Raw genomic sequence first — 13,795 nt, 5'->3', positions numbered from 1 at the left:
TTCAAGTGACACAATTCCCATTTGTTCTCTCAAGTTTCACAACTGGGATATGTGAGAATGCACCTATTCTCATATTTTTAGGGCCCTTAGATGCAACCTAAACACAGAGTAGTAACTTACAATTTGGGTGCATTTTTTTCAAAATCAAGTGATCTGTAAAACATTTATTTGTAAGGATATGAATGGTATACATTTGAAATGATATTTAAGTATCATAGTTTTGTGTGTGTGTATATTTCTTTTTTAATACATCAGCAAAAATTTCAACAATTCCGTTTTCTTTCTGTCAATATGGGGTGCTGTGTGTACATTAATGAGGAAAAAAATAAAAAATGATTTTAACAAATGGCTGCAATATAACGAGTGACATATTTAAGGGGGTCTGAAAACGTTCCGTACCCACTGTGTGTGTGTGTGTGTGTATATATATATAGTCTACAGCAGAAATATCGCGAACTATGATCCCAAAACGTTAAATTTCAATCTTAAACTCATTTTAAAACATCAACCTTATAAAAATGGCTAACAGATTCTTTGATTTTTACGCCATTTTGAGGAATTTCGGGCATAACGGGAACAACACAAAAAACACTGAATAGCTGAGGACCGGTTCTACAGAAAAAGGTGAATTCTTGAATTTAGAACCGCAAATAGGTGGAGATTTACTCTAAACTATGAATAGTGGAAAATATAAAATTTTCTAGTGTGTCCCTAACCTTCATGAATAGTGAGGGGTTCACAATTCTTGAATTGAAGGTTGGCTTAAATAACTTGTATTGACATGAAGGAGTTTATTGTGATCCTAACCCAAAAGTGCGTCGTAGTCTATGTACCAGGCGAGTGTACCATTGTTGGGTTTCACCCCAGTGACCGGCCATTTGTTTGACTCGTCCTTGACACGGCTCAGCTGAGTGACGAGTTCATGTTTGGTCTTGCCCATCACCAGCAGCGCCACCCTGTGGGCTCGGTTGATTGCGCCAAACGTTAGGCTCATGCGCCGGTGCGGCTTGATGGGGCTCTCGGTGAGGACCACCAGGCTGTCGTCACCGTCAGTCGTTTTGCCGTGGGGGAAGAGGGAGGCTGTGTGTCCGTCGTGGCCGACTCCCAGGAGTACAAAGTGGAACCTGGAGCCGCTGACTAATCTGCCGATGTCTTCTTGATACAGCAGCGCCGCGCCGTCCTCCTCCACACACAGACGCTGCTTGAGCTGCACCGGCATCGGGTGGATGTTATGATAGGGGATACGCACGTGCTGCAAAACGTGCTGATGGATGTTGTGGAAGTTGGACTGCGGGTCAGCGAGCGGCACGCAGCGCTCGTCCACCATCCAGATGTGAGTGTCGCTCCAGGGGAAGGAGAAGTGGTGCAGGGCCAGCCTGTGGAAGAGCGCGATGGGCGTAGCCCCGCCGGAGAGGGCCAGGTGGAAAACACCGCCCTGGAGCACAGCCACCTCTGCCGCCTCCTGGATGTCGGCAGCCAAACGCTCCACCAGCTCCTCAGCCCAGGCGGACACCATGTTGCCGCTGCGGTACTTGCCTTGCATGACTAGTAAATTCCTGGCCGGCGCACCTCCCACTTGGTCCGGGCCGACAAGTACCACGTCGCTTTCGTAGCCGATCTCCTTCCCTTTCAGACGGACGTCCAGCAGGTCACCGTTGTCGGCCCCTCCCGGGTAGACACGGGGAAACGAGCCGGCTAAGCTTTCAAGCAGCGGGGTCCACAGGTGCCAAGATGCAAGGAGATTCTCCGTACTGATAAAACTATTTTTGTGTCCAGCGAAAATATGTGAAATTAGTTCTGCGTAAGCTTCCCGCTGCACCTTTGGAGTTTGGATATAATAGTCTGACAGGGGAGAGCCCAGGACATTAACATTCGTGTGATCCATCACTTCCTTCCACTCACCCTCTGTCACCGAAGGCTTAAAGAGATTCTTTGACACGAGAATGGCTGGGTATTGAAGGCTACCGTGGCCGAAGTAGAAGATGATCTGCTTGGGCTTGCAGTGAAAGCCATGCTGAAGACAGAACATGTCGTTCTTGAAGAGAACCCGTGCGTATCCCACTCGTTCGTCCAACATCTTCCCCGAGATCAGAAGGATGGGCACACCGTTGTACTGGGCCGCGTCCATGTGCGCCAACACAGCTGGAACACAAAAAGTCAACTGAGAAAGTCAACAACAAAAAGTCAATTCAGTATTTTTATAGAAAACATCTGCAATACTGACCTGCAAATGTCGGCGTGATGCTGACATGGTCTTTGGTTTTGTTGAGCTCCTGCTGAACCTCGGCTCGGTACGCTTGGTACTGACCGACCACCGCCTGATTCTTGCCCAAGGGCAGAAAAGAACTGAAGAGCCGCAACTTGTTTTGGAGAACCTCCTCGCTGTCACTGAGATTGGCAGGAACCCGCATGGTCAGTAGAGCCATGACCTCCGTCAGGTGGTTCTGGATTATATCTCGGATCACACCGTACTTGTCATAGAAGGGAATACGACCTATGAGGACACGTAGAATAACATTTTTTCCCTCCAGGTACTATGGCTTCCTCCCACATTCCATACATTTAGGCAAACCATTCACACTCAGATTCACACCTACGGGTATATTATAGTTTTCTATTAACCTAAGAAATATGTTTTTGGGATTTGGGAGGAAGCCGCAGTACCTGAAGAAAACCCACACAAGCATGGGAAGAACATGCAAACTTCACAAAGCGATTGTCCAAAGGACATTCCAACCCGAACTTCTGACAGTGAAGCAGACGTGCTAACCTCTACTCTACCCTGATAATGGTGCAAATTTGGATTACCTTGTACGTCCAGAGTCTCTTTCAGTACGATCTCTATTCTCTCAATGTGGTGCTTGTTCCAGATGGGATCCAGGAACCTCTTGTTTTCTACTCTAAATGGAAGGATCTTTGAGACCACCTGATGTACGACAAAAGCAGAAAAGGCATCCGATCAAACTCAAAAGAGTCGCGAGTGTGACGTTTATGTGGTTGTCCTCACCTGCTTCCCCAGGTAGTGGTCAATTCTGTACATTTCTTCATCACGCAAGGCCTTCCCGAGCTGAGCAGCGAGCACCTGAGCACTCCTCAGGTCATGTCCGAAAGGTTTCTCCAGAACCACTCGAAGCCACGCCGCCCCGCCGGCAGGCCTGCAGCTGTTATTGATTTTATCTGCGATATCTGCATATGCAAACGCCGGCACAGAGAGGTAGAATAGTCGTCCGGCCTCGGTTAGTCCTTCCTCCTGAACTTGCTGCTCAATGTGCTGGGCCAAATCCTGGTAATCGTCGAGACTCTTGAGTTGCCGATACTGCGCGAGCCGCAAGAACTGCTCCTTGAGCACGGCGCAGCGCCCTTCAGAGATGGCCTTTGGGCACGACACCGCCTTCAGGATACTGAAGAATATCGGCATGACGTTGTCCGTGTGCGACTGTCCACCGGCGTAGAAGGAGAAAGTGTGCCCGCTGCTGACCTGCTTGGAGTACAGCTGGAAGAAGCCCTGCCAGAGGTACTTCTTTGCCAAGTCCCCTGTGCCCCCGACTACCACCACGGAAACGTGGCCGCGACTTTGCTTCTCTTTGCCATGTCCCCCGCCGGCAAACAGTACGAGCAGAAGCAAGAGCGTCGTCGCATACATGCTGTGGTGTTAAAGCGTCCACACCCTGGATGGAAACAGAAACTTACACATTTTACATCCTACAGGACGACTGGTTGCAATCAAAGGAAATATGAATACGGCCAAGTACAGGGATATCCTGGACGAAAACCTTCTCCAGAGTGCTCAGGACCTCAGACTGGACCGAAGGTTCACCTTCCAACAAGACAATGTCCCGAAGCACACAGCTAAAATAACGAAGTGAGTGTCTTCAGAACAACTCCATGACTATTCTTGAATGGCCCAGCCAGAGCCCTGACTTAAAACAATTGAGTATCATTGGCGAGACCTGAAAACCAACGTTCACCATCCAACCTGTCAGAACTGGAGAGTATCCGCAAGAAGGAATGGGTAGAGGATCCCCAAATCCAGGTGTAAAAAACTTGTTGCATCATTCCCAAAAAGGGTGCTTCTACTAAATACTGAGCAAAGGGTCTGAATACTTATGGCTGTGTGATATTTCAGGTTTTCTTTTTTAATAAATCTGCAAAATTTCAACAATTCCGTTTTTTTCTGTCAATATGGGTTGCTGTGTTTACATTAATGAGGAAAAAAAATATTAAATGATTTTAGCAAATAGCTGCAATATAACAAAGAGTGAAAAATGTGAGTGGGTCTGAATACTTTCCGTACCCACTGTATATAACTGCTGTAGGTTTTATTTATTTTTTTCTTAATTTTAACAATATATTTTATTAAACTTTTAAATAAAAAAGTGAATACGCAGTGATTTTCCTTGCTCAAACTGAGGCTAAGGTGGTACCATTGTCATCATTCACACGTACATAATGCAGCGCTGCCCACTGGCTCAAACAAACCCTTTGTGTTCTTTAACATTTTCTTTTTCCTAAAACAGTAATTGCCACCACGCCTTAAATACTCGCCTATTTTACGATACATGTCTGAAAAAACAATTTGAAACACTTGTTTAAGATTTTAAAAAAATATTATGCTAAATTAGATGTGCTTGGAGACAAAAGAAACAATATTTATCCGTTTGAAAATCCACAAAATCATTTGACACACTGGCAGTAGGAAAGAAAATCTGTGTTTGCGACAAAGCGGCACCCACTCAGCGCCAGCGTAATATCACAACTGCAGTTAAAGATAACCCAGCTACAATAGTGAAATACTCGTCAGGTAATATGTTTTCTTGATGTCAGAAATTATTTTTTTCTTTCTATGACGTTGATAGTGGCAGCATGGTGGCCTATAGCATTTACGCATACCTTACAATTCTGAGGTTTGGGCTCCATGATTTCCTATGTGGAGTTTGCGTGTTCATCCCATTTTCTCCGGGTACTCTAGCTTCCTCCCACATACCAAAAACATGCATCTTAGGTTAACTGAAGACTCTAAAGTGTCCATTGGTGCGAATGTGGTCCACCAGCGAGGTTTATCCCGCTGCCCCCACACCAAGTCTTGGCTTTGTTTGGGGTTCCTTCCTTGGAGGAAGTTTTTGTGATCCTAGCCCTGCTCTATTATGTAAAGTGCCTTGAGCTAACATCCGATGTAATTTGGCACCATATAAATAAAATTGACTTTACAGCAAAAAAAATTTACCCGACAAGGTGACTTGCTCTGAGTATATACAACATTGAAAAGTATCATTTAAAAGTCTGAAGAGGGCTATACTTAGACTATCCCCCTATTAGCTTGACAGATTCTGCTCAGACAAAGCATTCGATGACAATATCCATCCATCCATCCATTTTCTGAGCCGCTCATCCTCAAAGGGTCGCGGGAGTGCTGGAGCCTATCCCAGCTATCATCGGGCAGAAGGCGGGGTACACCCTGAACTGGTCGCCAGCCAATCGCAGGGCACATAGAAACAACCAACCATTCACACTCACATTCACACCTACAGGCAATTTAGAGTCTTCAATCAACCTACCATGCATGTTTTTGGTGCCCGGAGAAAACCCATGCAGGCACGGGGGGAACATGCAAACTCCACACAGGCGGGGCTACCATGATGACAATAATGACTGTAAACCCAAATTCAACAAGTATATTAAAAATAAATTAAAAAAAAACTGAAGGAGAACCTACCAAAAATTCTGAAGTGGTGGTAGAAAGCAGTCTTAAATGTTCCACAGCAATTTGTAAAAGTCAAATTGAGAGCTACCAATTGTTGTGTTGCGTTGTGCTGTCATGAGTGGAGTGATCAGAGTACATCAGCCAGTGGGATTTGTACTGGTGGAGACTTTGTACTTTGCTCAGGGGCTCTGAGCTTCTCTTGCTACAATAGTGCCGCTGTCAATAGCTGGCTGGAAAAAAATCAAAAACCCTGCTGATTTCCTAGAAAATGAAGTATTGTGCAAAATGGGGAAGGACAACATTACTCTAAAAGTGTGTGTGTGTCTACTTACATAAAAAAAAAAAAAATCTCTTAACAGCATTTACTTCTAGTGAATCACATTGACAAAATAAAATTAATCAGATTAAAGATGAAAAGCAGCAATGAATGCGCCCTCACAATCATGTTAACAGCATTTACCGTATTTCACGACCATAGGGCGCACCGTATTAAAAGACGCAGTCTCAGTTACGGGGTCTATTTCTGTATTTAACACATACATAAGGCGCACCGTATTACTGGGCAGGCATGGTAAAACATACGCTGTCTTAAAACATACGGTAGCATTCATGCACGCTAAAACAATGTTTTTAAAAAGGCAGCGGGAGCAAAACTGAGTTCCGTTGTACTTTATTGAAGTATTTAACAATGTACTCACGTTATTTTTTTTTATCAATCCTCATCCACAAATCCATCAAACTCCTCATCTTCTGTTTCCGAAATGAACAGCTGGGCAAGTTCTCCAACAAACACGCCGGGTTCCCTCTCGTCATTGTCAGAGTCAGTCTCGTCGCCGGGGGGCTGTTCAGCAATGATGCCAGCTTTCGCGAAAGCTCGGACAACAGTCAAAGCAGATACTTTAGTCCAGGCATCCACAATTCATTCACATATGGTGGTGTAACTCGCCCGGCGTTGCCTCCCAGTCTTAGTTGCACTTGGTTTTTAACAGCGGCTGTGAGATGGGCGCGCATGGAGTCACAGATCAACAGGGACGGTGACGCGTGGGAAAAAAACATCCGGTCTCTTTACGTACACCTTACTCAACCACTCTCTCATTTTCTCCCCGTCCATCCAGCCCTTTTGATTGGCCTTAACAATGACTTCGGCTGGAAACTTTACTTTAGGCTGCGTCTTCCTCTTAAAAATCACCATAGGTGGCAGTTTCTGTCCATTACCATGCCAACCAAGCACAACAGTAAAAGCCGACTTCTCGTGTCCCTTTGTGCGTATCGCTACCGTGGTGGTCCCCTTCTTCTCTACAGTGTGGTTCACCGGGATGGCGAAAGGGAGCGAAAGCGAGCGGCACCTCGTCCATGTTGGTGATGTGGTTGGGCTGGATGTATTTGTCGGCAATCTTTTTACTGCAGGAGGAGCGGAAGATGGCCATCTTTTCCTTGTAATCCGCCGGAAGTTGCTGCCCCACGGTAGTCCTTGCCCGGATGGATAGATGGCGCCGTTTCAAAAAAACGAAAGCACCAAGACCGACCTCCTTGAAAATGTTCGATTTTCATTTCTTCTGCAAGCGTTATTGCCCTCAGTCGAATGGTGACTGTAGAGTCGCTTCTCCCGGGCTGTTCTTTGCTTTCATTAATCCATTAATCCAGGCCACCTCACCTTGTTTCCACAGAAACTCAGCTTTGTCTTCTTGACTTGGCGAAGCTTGTTTTCCTGCTTCTTCCACTTGCAAACCATGGATTCGTTGATCTTGAATTCTCTCGCGGCTGCTCGAGTCCCATGTTCCTCCGCGTAACTGACAGCTTGCTGTTTAAACTGTGCTTCGTACGCGTGTCTCTTCGTAGGTGCCATTTTAGGGGATCCTTTGCCAAACCGATGTTGTTTTGCACAATGCACATACCGGCGCTATATACCTACTGGGGGCGTGCCTTTAGCGTCCTCCTTCACGCGCACCCTTTACGTCCGCATGCTGAAATGCTCCCAGTCAGTCAAGCGGAGCGCGCATCACACAACAATTTATAGATTTTGGAACTCGGTGGACACATAATGCGCGCCGCATTATAAGGCGCCATGTCCGTTTTGGAGAACATTTAAGACTTTTAAGTGCGCCTTATGGTCGTGAAAATACAGTACTTTAGTGCATCACATTGACAAATTCAAATTAATCAGATTAAAGATGAAAAGCAGAAATGAATGTGCCCTCACACTCCTTTTTTTTTTTTTTTACAGTGAATCCTTGGGTTAGGGGCCCATTTGGGCAAATTCCTGAGTATGTCAAAGTACGAACCCTGGAATTTGTCCAAAATGGCTGCTTCAGCCAAAATGGCCGACTTCCTGTCCAATTTTGGGTATGGAAACATAGACTTTGCATGGGTCCCGTTATAACAGACGTCCACATAATTTCCTGTAAACTGGTGAAGTTTGTGTCATGAGCTTGTTTTCTAGCTTTCCACGTGGCGTTTCCGAGTGATTTCTTGTTTGGGAACACTAAAATACATTTTGGCCAGTGTGCATGTAGTACACTAATATTAGAAGTTGAAGATAAAATGCATTATTGACTCAACAAACAACGCTACACTTTTGGCAGCGCAGACGGCAAGCTGGAGCTCGTATTTTATTGGACACAATAAAAAGGACATTATGTGACTCAGTTTGTAACATCTGCAGTTGACGGTGATAAAAACAAATAGCAAAAGCCATCTCGACAGCCACTTATTTGAAGCTCTGATTCACTAGTTATGTTGAAAGGGGACCTGTCCAAATACTTGATGGCAGCGACTGCAGTTGTGCCTTGACTTAAGAGTTTAATTAGTACTGTGAGCACACTCATAACTTAAAACACACATCTCTCTTCTCTCTATCTGAAATAATCTTTCCCCATTGAAAGTAATTGAAATGCCATTCCATCCCTTGTGCTCCTTCTTTTGCCTGCGGCTTGGTAACCGAGGTGGTGAGGGGGCATTATAATACAGTCATACAGACACAAGCGAAGAAGACTTTCATGACTAATTGACTCAGTAAGATGCAGTAATATTAGTCATGTTTTGCAGAGGATAAAAAAATGTGCCAGTGAATATTGTCTGCAGGTTTTTTTGTTTGCACCGTTGCTTGAAGCTTGATAAAACCACTACATAGATCCCAATCGTTAGCCCCGCTATGGCATTTTACATTGTGTGTTGGCATTACCCTGGTATTGTGGTTGTTTTGAATACAAAACATGAAATTGTCTTTGGTTTACGTTTAGTTTGACAGTAAACTTCAGCTCAGAGTGGCTTCCACATTTCTTGACCGATTCAAACCATTCCAACTTCATGTCTCAGATTCGACATTTCAACAATATCTACAGCATTTTTGTTGATTGGCACCTCGGCCTTTAAATGCAATTCGGACAGAAATTGCATTCCCGAGTTATGACTTTCCTCCCGTGTTAGGTTAGTGAGAGACTACGAAGCTTAGTCAAACACCGAGGTCTCTGTACTGCCTTATAAACACTGTGTTGCTTGTACCTATGATTTCCGCTCATTTTCCCCAATAAGTTAATTTGCATGCATAAATCAGCAAATTGGCATACGTTCTTCAAAAGACAGTGCACTCATTCAGGGTTTTACAGGATTTCTATCTCCTATGGACACGTGATGCCAGAATCAATGGCAAAACCAGTCATTCAGGCGTAAAAATCGGTCCACCACGCTGCATTATTAACACTTGTCTAGCCCTCACACTTGTCATGTGAAGGGAGACTTTGCCATTATAGTACAACTAATAGATTCTACGTGTCAATATGATGGGACTAGAAATACATTGACAAATACATCGCAGCAATTTCTAACATCTTTAACGATTTTGTGAGAGACCCCACCCATGAAGAGGAAGGAAAATAACAGCATGTGTGTGCTTACCGTGCTTATAGTGTGTGGTGCACTCGAGATGATTAGCACAGCATGTGTCGACTACAAAAATAAGGATTTTTGATCATAAATATTGAACAGGCTTAACATTTATTCTTATGAGCATATCGTGGAGGAAAAAACACTTAAATCACAATGCTTACATTATCGATATGTGTGTACCCTATTTAAGACTTCCACAGTTTTAACATCTTGAAGCAAGAGTTGCAAATAAAATTGCTCATGACAATAAACAAATTTCAAGTATCTCTGCAATCAAAAGTCCAAAGTAAATCACTTCCATATGCACAACGAGCACTTGTGGAATGATAAATGAGGCGTTTCGTGACCTCAAAATGCAAATCCAAAATAAGTCTCTATTCCATTCGCCAAATTTGTCCTAACAGAGTGGCGGTTGTACACCAAGTACATGGTGGTTCCTGTTTGTCGCTAGTATCTATACACCCGGTGCGTTTCCAGAATATAACATTTAAAGGCTTTATCACATGGCACATGCTTAGTGACGTATATCACTGACATTTGTGACTAACTTAGGGGTTATAAATCGGGTTTATTTCTATCCATTCACAGTATTTTACTGCATATCATTTGTTTGGGTAATTCTAATTACATTTACAGACCACTTGAGATCCAATACAAGAGAAATTCTACCTTCTATATCAATAATATTGATACCAATGTTGCTGATAATGATCAATACCAGTCTAATTGGATGAATACGTTTAAGTTTCTCTCCTGTTTCATCAAATATAGACGAATATTTCTTTGAACTAAAGGCTTTTGTTATTACTTGACTTATTATATTTTTACCAACTGTTGAGTTATTTTTTTCGAAGCCAGAAAAAAACTGCACTAGGTCACAATATTGTATAATAATACATTTTCCCTAATATGACCCAGATCTGCTTCTCTTCTTATCCTGCAGTGAACGTGATGCTGCAAATTTCATGCCCCTATCTTTTCCCCTTCGACCTATATTGCGGCTTTTGTGAACGACTTAATATCACCACACGACGTATCTACAGTTAGTAAGATAAAGTGCCGTACTGTACAGAAGCTGTACACCTGGCATATACAGTAATGGCACAAAACATTTAAAAAGTTGGACATTATCAAGTCCACCTGCTGGTTGTCAAACACCACTTCCGCGTTGACGTAATTGGGTTCACAGTCGCGTAACGTGGATTTTGAGGGGAGGGGGGGTGCGGGGGTCAGACAGGCCAAATACCCTACGGCAGGCATACCCAAAGTCCGGCCCGCGGGCCAAATCCGGCCCGTGTCCAAATTTCCTCCGGCCCGAAGCATCATGTCATAAAATCAATAATATGCGGCCCGCCAGCACAGCTTACCACAGTAAACAATACAGACATACCAAAAAAAAGCCATTTTATATTTCACCAGAGGCAGTAGACCTGTGGCCGCACTCTCGTTGTGTGACCCCTTTGTAAACTTTTACCCCTGTGGTATGTTTTTAGCCCATTTCTAAAATGGCAACTGAAACTAAAAAGAGGAAAGTTGACAACGAGGACCGCAGTGTCCAGGACAAGTGGATTTCTTCACTGACATGCGAAACAACTGTGTCTGCCTAATTTGCCAAGAGGCTGTGGCTGTTTTCAAAGAATTTAATTACCAGACGAAACATGTTAACTACGACAAGCTACCGGCGAACAAACGCGCTGAAAAACTGAAGCCACTGGAAGCTGTTTTGATAGCACAGCAACGCTTTTTCACAAGAGCCCGTGATTCAAATGAAAATTCTACAAAGGCGAGCTACGAGTCTCAGTGAATAGATTTTTTGTGATGATCAAACCACAGTTTTGTCAAATTTCTGTCATCGTATTTGACTATACTATAGTCAAATCAGATGACTATATTATACATTATAATAATAGTATAATCACTATACTAGCTGCATAGCCACTATACTATTCTTTTTCAAAATGCACTGGGATGTGATTTGTTAAAACAAAATCAATAAATACATGTTTCAAAAAATTTCAGTCAACTTTTAGAAAATAGTTAATTTGTATTTAATTTATTATTATTTTAACCTTTAACTATCCTGGTAATGCAATTGAAAACAGATTCTCATTTGCAATATCGACCTAGCTGCAGACAGCAAAGTGATATAGTTAAATATTTACATGTTAATTTACAATGTTAATGGTTCGAGGAATGTCAGGCCGAATGGTCGACCCCCATACATTTTAATCTGACCAAATCTGGCCTTCTTTGCAAAAAGTTTGGACACCCCTGCCCTACGGCGATCTTACAGTTGTACACATAGTTGACTAATAAAAGAGTGAAACGAAATTTAGACGTACCAAAGTGTCATTTCGTGTCTACGGTTGTGAACGTGAGCCGTACACTTCCTGCTCTGGTCACGTGACGTTATACCGCTTATGTTGCTTGCATGCCGTCCCCCCAAAAAATATTTTTTTATTATTTTTTTTTAAATATAGCCAACCTAATAAAAAAATTACACCAAATACACACGTTCACTTGATACTCTAACAATTATTATTATTATATTTGTGAAAATAATTCCTATATTCACGTCTTCAGTTGACACATTCCTACGGAGCACCGGAAGGAGGAAAATATGAGCAATAAAATACAAAATTGTGGCCAGGACGTAGGTATAAAGCGTGCACAGAATAATAATTTTTAAAAAATTCTTTGTCATTCCTGGATATTTTTAGCATTCCTGGCTAAGCAAATGGAGTGCACCTCCTCTATTGTTTCTCTAGACGTCTAAGTTGTACATGGGAATGATATTAAAGCCACAAACTAGTATTTCATGCGCACGTTATACCATTTTCGTGTTCATAAATTAGTATATATTCGCATATTTTTTAAATTTGTGGCCACGAATTGTACTGATGCTTCAGGTGTATGTGCCTTGGTCACTAGGGGGCAGTATAATACATACAGCCATACTACACGTAGACTCAATGATGAGACAGAAAAAGACTGTCACAAATAAGTCGCAATATTGTTAAGCGTCTTTTTAGCAGAAGATAAAGAATATATATACCTGTGCGGATCGTTGTATGCTCTGTCTGCATGTGTTGCTACGGCTTGTGTTCTAACATTAGTTTTTCTAAAGGTTGATAATTATGACATCACTCCTTGTTTGTTAGCCAGTCTGACGTTTTTCATTATGTATTAGCATTAAGCTAGCAGATTTTCGTAGACAAAGTTAATGTGGTTTGTTTGAATAAAAAAATTTAAAAAAGGTGTAATTCTTTGTTTTCTGTTTCGTTTTACAGTAAACTTCAATTGGGAGTGGCAGTGAACAGCTTGCACACCACCACCACTGTATTGTGGACACAATCCAATATTTCGAATAAAATAATAGTTTAAGGCTGTTGAAAGAACACTTAAAATGATGTACATTGGTTATAAACAGCTAGTAAATGAATTGGCAATACCGTCACTTGGGGGCAGCTGAACACAGAGATGCGTCCATACAAAGACAACTGTCTACTTTTAGACAGTAAAAACCCCTTTTATGGCACTATAAATCAAATGTCAGCACTGAAAAAATGAATGTGGAATAGACAATTTGGATTATTCATTTTGCCTAAGTGTAGGTAATTGGTTCCACACATTGTTCAGCTGTGTGGCGCCATCACCCTCCCGAATGCAGGCCCAGCGCAAACAAAACAGGTGCGCCTTTTGGCCAAATAATGATCCGATTGTTGTTGACCGCACTGCAGACTGCACGGTCCTCCCTTTTCCTTTGCTGACCAGTTGTCAACGGATCAACATCCATTTTACTGAGCAGTTCCCATTCCAAAGTCATGTCTGTCAAGCAGCTTCAAGCTTTACATCTCATTACATGCATTACCATTTTGACTTTTACACCTGCTTGTTTTTCCATTCTAAGAAGAAATATTTTATACAGGGACAGCTGGATCTTGTTGTTTCATACAATTCACAACATATTATCCAACATATTTTTAGGACGGACTGAACAGCTAACAAAAAATACATTGTAAAAAAAAAAGTGTATTCTTAAAAAAATATTCTAACTATACATTTAAAATGATTTAAAAAATAATAAAATGATGTTAGATTACAAATAAATATTTTTTTTAAATCTTAAAGAGTGAATAAATGAATCTAAAGAAATCTCTGAAAAAGAATTCAATGAAATTAAATTTAATAAAATAATCTACACAATTA

General features: G+C 42.3%; 2 protein-coding genes across 2 annotated transcripts in view; one reads left to right on the top strand and one right to left on the bottom strand.

Moving 5' to 3' along the window:
• Nucleotides 1-13,795, top strand: part of LOC133409273 (ephrin type-A receptor 2-like) — a 43,697-nt gene that overhangs the window by 2,067 nt on the left and 27,835 nt on the right. The window lies entirely within an intron of this gene.
• Nucleotides 150-11,999, bottom strand: h6pd (hexose-6-phosphate dehydrogenase (glucose 1-dehydrogenase)). Its single transcript, XM_061689073.1, has 5 exons — nt 11,929-11,999; nt 3,008-3,668; nt 2,809-2,926; nt 2,225-2,494; nt 150-2,142 (listed from the first exon to the last, which is right to left on the bottom strand). The coding sequence occupies exons 2-5, from the start codon at nt 3,641-3,643 to the stop codon at nt 803-805; spliced, it is 2,364 nt and encodes a 787-aa protein (XP_061545057.1). The 5' UTR covers nt 3,644-3,668; nt 11,929-11,999; the 3' UTR covers nt 150-802.

Source organism: Phycodurus eques, chromosome 10 (assembly GCF_024500275.1).
Source record: "Phycodurus eques isolate BA_2022a chromosome 10, UOR_Pequ_1.1, whole genome shotgun sequence".
NCBI classification, from domain to species: domain Eukaryota; kingdom Metazoa; phylum Chordata; class Actinopteri; order Syngnathiformes; family Syngnathidae; genus Phycodurus; species Phycodurus eques.
The sequence above is the reverse complement of the archived record's forward strand: the minus strand, read 5'-3'. Positions and strand labels throughout refer to the sequence as shown.

What these genes read in the sequence shown, in the direction of transcription:
- h6pd (XM_061689073.1), bottom strand. Translation starts at nt 3,643, where the DNA reads ATGTATGCGACGACGCTCTTGCTTCTGCTCGTACTGTTTGCCGGCGGG. An exon ending in AGAGACTCTGGACGTACAAG is followed by an intron (nt 2,495 to 2,808) that starts GTAATCCAAATT and finishes GTGTCCTCATAG; the next exon opens with GTCGTATTCCCTTCTATGAC. An exon ending in CATCACGCCGACATTTGCAG is followed by an intron (nt 2,143 to 2,224) that starts GTCAGTATTGCA and finishes TTTGTGTTCCAG; the next exon opens with CTGTGTTGGCGCACATGGAC.